This window comes from Notothenia coriiceps, unplaced genomic scaffold, assembly GCF_000735185.1.
Source record: "Notothenia coriiceps isolate Sejong01 unplaced genomic scaffold, NC01 NC01_scaffold00037244, whole genome shotgun sequence".
NCBI classification, from domain to species: Eukaryota; Metazoa; Chordata; class Actinopteri; order Perciformes; family Nototheniidae; genus Notothenia; species Notothenia coriiceps.
Window position 1 is genome coordinate 13405341 of NW_011369945.1, and position 6471 is coordinate 13411811.

General features: G+C 42.7%; 1 protein-coding gene across 1 annotated transcript in view; it reads left to right on the forward strand.

Moving 5' to 3' along the window:
• The first annotated feature begins 491 nt into the window (after nt 1-491).
• Nucleotides 492-6471, forward strand: part of mark4b (MAP/microtubule affinity-regulating kinase 4b) — a 22844-nt gene continuing 16864 nt past the window's right edge. The window contains exons 1-7 of the mRNA XM_010794278.1: nt 492-737; nt 1472-1591; nt 1671-1770; nt 2412-2521; nt 2750-2936; nt 3037-3257; nt 3701-3804. Coding sequence (XP_010792580.1) covers nt 492-737; nt 1472-1591; nt 1671-1770; nt 2412-2521; nt 2750-2936; nt 3037-3257; nt 3701-3804 — 1088 coding nt within the window. The remainder of the gene's footprint in view (nt 738-1471; nt 1592-1670; nt 1771-2411; nt 2522-2749; nt 2937-3036; nt 3258-3700; nt 3805-6471) is intronic.

Below are 6471 nucleotides of genomic sequence, written 5' to 3' on the forward strand. Positions count from 1 at the left end.
GTGTGCCTTGGCGGTGGTGGTGAATGGATGGTTGGGGTCGGTCTGAAGGGGAGGGGCTTAGCTTGACCCTGGTGGTGGTGAATGGATAGTTGGGGTCGGTCTGAAGGGGAGGGGCTTAGTTTGACCCTGGATTCAGAGGGACAGGAGGTGAGAAGGGGTGGAGGAGGGTTACGTCGAGTCACCTGAAATGACAGCTGTCAGAGGGGAGAGAGCAGACTTAAAAGGTTTGGCAGAGCGCTATGATAGGCTCTTGGGAATAGAGCGAAGTGATTGGTTAAGCTGGAGAGTGACGCCCCCGATCACTTATTGAGAGGAGAGAGAGTAGTAACATGGAAATAGTGAATGAAGAGTAATGACGGTCTTCCTGGTTGAACTTACGCTGAGCTTCATTTCTTTATATGTGCATGCCAGCCACCAGAGACTATGATCCACTAATACTTGATTATAGTTGTCCTGTTTAGTTTTCTGTATATTAAGTGTCTATATGTTGTATGGTGCAGGCGGAGAACTTGCTACTAGACGCCGACTCCAACATCAAAATAGCCGACTTTGGCTTCAGTAATGAGTTCACTGCGGGCAGTAAACTGGACACCTTCTGCGGCTCCCCGCCTTACGCCGCCCCGGAGCTCTTCCAGGGGAAAAAGTATGACGGTCCAGAGGTGGACATCTGGAGCCTGGGGGTCATCCTGTACACACTGGTCAGCGGGTCCTTGCCGTTTGACGGACAGAACCTCAAGGTGGGTGACATGGAGGCTGTGTGGGAGCAAGATATATTTTATTTAAGGAGACTGAGCTCAAAGCAGAGATTATTTTAGATTGTGTCATACTGCACTGGTGAGCATAAGTGAAGTGTTGGGATACACGTATATGTCTTCATCGCTTCATAATTATTATGATTATTAATGTTATTATTACTGGCTGCTTTCCCTTATTCAGACATTTCAACTTCTGTAATACATCTGTAAATAGCTGTAAAATATATACTTCCACCTGTAATACCATCACCTGGCTGCTATATCAAAACTTAACACATGCTACACTTGTTTTTTTAAGTACTGTTAATGGCACTGGATGTGTTTTTTCTTAATTGTAAATGGATTAATTCCTATTTTTTATCTTTAATATTTGTTGCATGCTTCCTAATTGATATGAAACTATCTGGCTCTTTACTTGCTGTAACAATGTAAATGTCCCCTCGTCGAAAGAATACATGTGTTCTAATGCTGATAAAATAATAATAGAGTTGTTTGAACATTTCAAATTTTCCTTTAGGGTTTAATTAGATTTTTTTTATGTAATATGTTTGAAATGGCCCTCCAGACTCCAGAGTTTCAAAAACTCTAAGGCCACCGTTAATTCTAAATTGAGCTTCATCACAGAAAAATACACAGAATGACACATTGCCTAGTCCTGATGTTTCATTCATTCAGTGTCTCTGTATTCATTGTGGTTCAATGTGTGTTGCGTTCAGGAACTGCGGGAGCGTGTTTTGAGGGGGAAATATCGCGTGCCCTTCTACATGTCCACAGACTGCGAGGGAATCCTGCGCCGCTTCCTGGTCCTCAACCCTTCCAAACGCTGCTCGCTGGATGTGAGGAAAAGACATTCATACAGCATGTTCACTTTGACCACATCAGAGTCTAAATACTGCGCCTCTCTTTCCTCACCAGCAAATAATGAAAGACAAGTGGATTAATATCGGCTTTGAAGGCGAGGATCTAGTGCCCCACACAGAGCCTGAGGAGGACCTGAACAACACCAGCCGCATCGGTGAGAAACACACCTTTATTTACTCTAATCATTGATGACAACATGATTTACTGGTCAGTTAGGATAAGCTGGGAGCGTCTGGCTGAGTCTCACTGACACTTCTGGAGGTTTTTTAATTGTTTTATTCTGTTTTTGTAGTTGCAAAGTTATCAGTGGAAAAGCTTATGCCTGAGATCTGGCATATTGCTAGACCAAAGTTTCAATAATAATTTAGTGACATAACACGTAAGATAAGATCTTTTTTTGTATTTGTCTTAAAATGTTCAGTGTTACATCCACAAAGGGGACAATGCAACAACACTAGTCACAGTCACCAATAGTTTAATGAGTAGATTCCCGTAAAGAAAAAGTTCAAATATGCAAACAAAATAGAAGAACCCGAAATAGAAAAGCCCAGCAGGAGCTGCTGTAACAAGCAAGTCACTTACATGGTGCTCCAAACACGTTTAAATGGAACTAAACTTTTAGTTGGTGTTAAATTCAGGTTCTGATTATGAATCAAACACTGCAGGTTCACACTCATCAGGGCCCTAGGAACTTTCATAATTTAACTAAAGGTTAACCTGTGTGATAATACTTTTTCGACTTTTTGTAGAGCTTGTGAAATTACAATCTTTGTAATGTCATTTCTCTCGTTCCAGATGTGATGGTAGGGATGGGCTTCGCCAGAGAGGAGATCAGAGACTCGCTGTCTACTCAGAAATACAATGAGGTCACGGCCACATACCTGCTGCTGGGACGCAAGAACGACGTGAGTATATAGGCTTTTTTTTTAAATGTTTGGGTTCAACTGCACAAAAGCAATCTACCTTGATACAGTACATAGCACCGCAGGTAGGGGGGAACAAGGGCACTGTGTTAGTTCTTAATAACTCTGGGTTGATACACACAGCGGAGGCATTCAAAACCTTATTAATTATCACCAGTTGTTTAGTAAATTTAAATATTTGTCATCTTTCTCTCTGTGTCTGTCTCTCAGACGGATGTCAGTGAGTCTCGCACGGCCAGCAGTCTGAGTCTAGCTCGAGTCCGACCCAGCATCATCACCAACGGTACCAGCAAACACACCACCTCCTCCTCTGCTGCACCATCCTCTTCCTCCTCTGCCCACAAGCCTCAGCGCAGCGCCTCCACCTACCACCGCCAGAGACGGCACTCTGACTTCTGTAAGGACTTCAGACACCACTTTGTGATTAGGATCATTCATTTAGACGTGATGAAAAGCTGAGGGGAGCCTTCCTCACTGAGATCTTTTCTATCCCTCAGGTGGTCCTGCAGTTCCAGTGTCGACTCACCCCAAGCGGAGTCCTAGTGGTGTAGGCGAAGTGGCGGGGCTTAAGGAGGAGCGTCTGTCAAGCCGCAAGCCAAGCACGAGCACCATTGGCTCTCGGAGCATCCCGACCCCCTCCAGCCCCATGGTCAGCTCGGCTCATAACCCAAACAAAGCCGAGATACCCGACCGGCGCAAGGAAGTCACCACAACCCCAGTAAGACCCCAGGAGGAGGACCCTCAATCTGCCTAATCCCATTACCCAGATTACAGCACACTGACACAGACATATGAAGACTGCAAAAATTAACACAGATTAGAAGAGTTTAACAACTGCATACATATGAATAAGGAACTGTAGATTCACCCAGCACAGGGAATATGGAGATTATGGTTGTTCAGTAAGATTAACTAAAGCAGCCAGATTAACCTGAGATTAACTCTTTAATAGTCTGTAAGTGTCTGTCGGAGGCAAAACCTTCAAGGCAGGGAAGCCTTCATTTGTTAACTCAGTAGAGCTTTTCAAATAGTCCCACATAAACTGTCAGGCACAATGCACGTGTTGCTCTTTAGAAGCCCTCCTTTCATTGTTTGAAGTTTTAAAACACATCACATCACCAGCTCATTTATCCTGATTATTTCATTTGATTCTTTCTCCAGAACAACATTCCTTCCAGTGCCATGACTCGAAGGAACACTTATGTGTGTACAGACCGATCCAGCACCGACAGGAACACACTGTTGCAAAATGGCAAGGAAAACAGGTGAGAATATGGACTGCAGATGCTAAGATAAATGTCCTACCCGTCAGTCAAAGTAGGTCTCAGAGAGTTATGTCCATGAATCATATTTGTACGCAATACTGAAGATGTAAAAATCATCACAACACTTGAGAACACAGATTCACTCAGCATAGAGCAATTAGTCTGTTTTTGCTAGATCTACATTTCACCTCACATTGTATTGAATCTCTTTTTTAAGTGCGGGTGCACACAAAGGCTATTAATTACTAGCCTTAATTCAATGTAGAAATAGGTAAACATGAACAAGATGGATTCATTACACAACACAGTTTGAACGTGTTATATCTTACTTAACCCAATGCAGGAAACACATTCTGCATATTTATATTGAATACAGTGAAACAGTTTCCTCTTGTCCAGCGCGTCTCCTTGCACACAGCTCAGTGTTTGGCCCTGAGTGTTAGTCTAATAAATACATGGTGTCTCTTCAAGAGAGGATAAAGGGCTTACATTGTGCATGAGTGGGCTAGTCAGTGTGTGTGTTTATACACCCAATATGATGCGTCTGTTGTTGTGACAGATGGTTGTCCGCCACCATCTCCCCTCTCTCCCTCTCTCACTTTTATTCTGTCTGACCTGTTTCCTCTGTCTCTTTATTGCTCTGTAAGTTTGCCTCCCACAGGAAGAGCCATAGACTTTCTGTCTGTTCAAACATTTGTTTTGGGACTTAGGTTCTTCAGGTCGAGTAGGCAAATTCTTCTTTAGCTTCTTTACTTCTGTGATTTTTACTATTCTACAGTATTGCAATACTACATGGTACAAGTGTTTGTCTACCGCCTTAACTGTTCCACCAGCTGAAAATCTGCTCAAAGACTGTAGGTCAACCTTTTGAGAGACTCTAGGAATTAGCCTACCCTAACAACATATTAACATCATCTCTCCCCCCAACATGTCCTGAACATTGAATATGAACTGTTTCAATCAAATCAGAGGCACAGGGTCCCAGGATTTGATCAAGTTGGACTGAAGCGCTCCTTTGTGCACGTCAATCCTAAAATAAAATACAGATTTAAATCCCAGGTCAAATGCACGTTAGAGGAAATGGAGCTGCTGTGATGCAAGGAAATGTCAGAATTCTGAAGATTATCGTAGCGTATATGGGAGGAGGGCTGGGGGCAGGTCAGGCAAACAATGTATCCAATTCCAAAGAATAGAAAAAAAGTATCGAACAGGGGGGCGGGCACCATGCCGACATTACCCTCCATTTGCTCAGAGGCCTTTTCAATGTCATGCCATGCCAGAGTGGCTGATGGGAACACATGCATGGACACACGGTCACATAAAAGGGGACATGGAAAGGATGTGATCTATAATGGAAACAGGATTATGTAAACAACAGCGTGTGAGTGAGTTACTGTATGTGTGTGACTGATCGTACATTGTTTGTATGACCCACATTTTCATCCATTTATTAAAAACACTGTTGGGCATTAAAGACCATGAAATGATACACAGACTGTAATCTTTGATGACTTTGGAAGTGATCTTATACAGAGACAGAGTGTAGCTGCAGATAAAAAAACACTTCATAAAGCTGTGGACAAATGGTTATAAAAGAGTTTAAATGTTATAATAAGTAAAGAATTTATAGTTATTCTATGCTTGTCATCGGTGCCACCGAGTGCAATTGAGACGCAATCATGCAGGTTCACAACAAGTGTCTGGTGCTCAGAAAACTCTATTGCTTTTGTCCACAAACACCACCAAAAATAAAAGTTCCTTTTAGTAATTGTATTAGATTTGCCCTTTTTTGGCAGTTATTTGTATATACATAGTGTTCAACTCTCAATTTAATTTAATTATACTTCTTGTTTTATCTTTACCTAGAAATAACAATAAACCCTCAAATATAAATGTGACTACAGGTGTGACAGGGTTTCTTTGAAGGTCCAATGCAGTAGGACTGGCACTAACCAGAATCAGAATCCATCATTCGTCCCACAGAGGAGATATATACATTGTTACTGCAAGTGAAGAGCCAAAGGTAGCTGGATATTAATTAAGAAGCATGTATAAAATATTAAAGATACAATTAGAAACTACACAATTTAAAATGTACAAAATACACATCCAGTCCCAGTAACAGTTGTGGGATAGCAGCTAGATGATAGTATTACATTAAACACACCACAAAGTTTCACTCCAGATAGGCTTAACCCTACTATTCAGGTTTGTCAAGTAAAATATTTGTTGCCTTTACGTTGCATCAAAAATACAGGTATACATTTAAAGCGGAAATCTCAGGAGTTCTCGGGTAGTCCCTTTCTACCATTTTCTTCCCTTCTTTTGTACATGTTCAGCCTCTCAACCTCCTCGTCTCCTCTCGCTATTCTTTTAGTCTTCATTACTCAGACACCCCCAACCCCCCATCAGCCCCCTGTGTGCCCCCCGCAGTGAGCCGCAGCTCATATTGACGTTAAACGATTTTGCTCTGCAGCGGCTGCGCTTCAACTTAACTCGTTGAATGGCTCTGCCCCACTTGAACCTTGTGTGTGGGAGTTATCTAGAGCGTTATGAAAAGCAGCCTCAGGCCACCAGCCACAGAGTGAGGGTGGAGAGGGTGTGTGTGTGTGTGTGTGTGTGTGTGTGTGTGTCAAAGTGTACGTGTAAGGGTATCGAAGGGGGGGG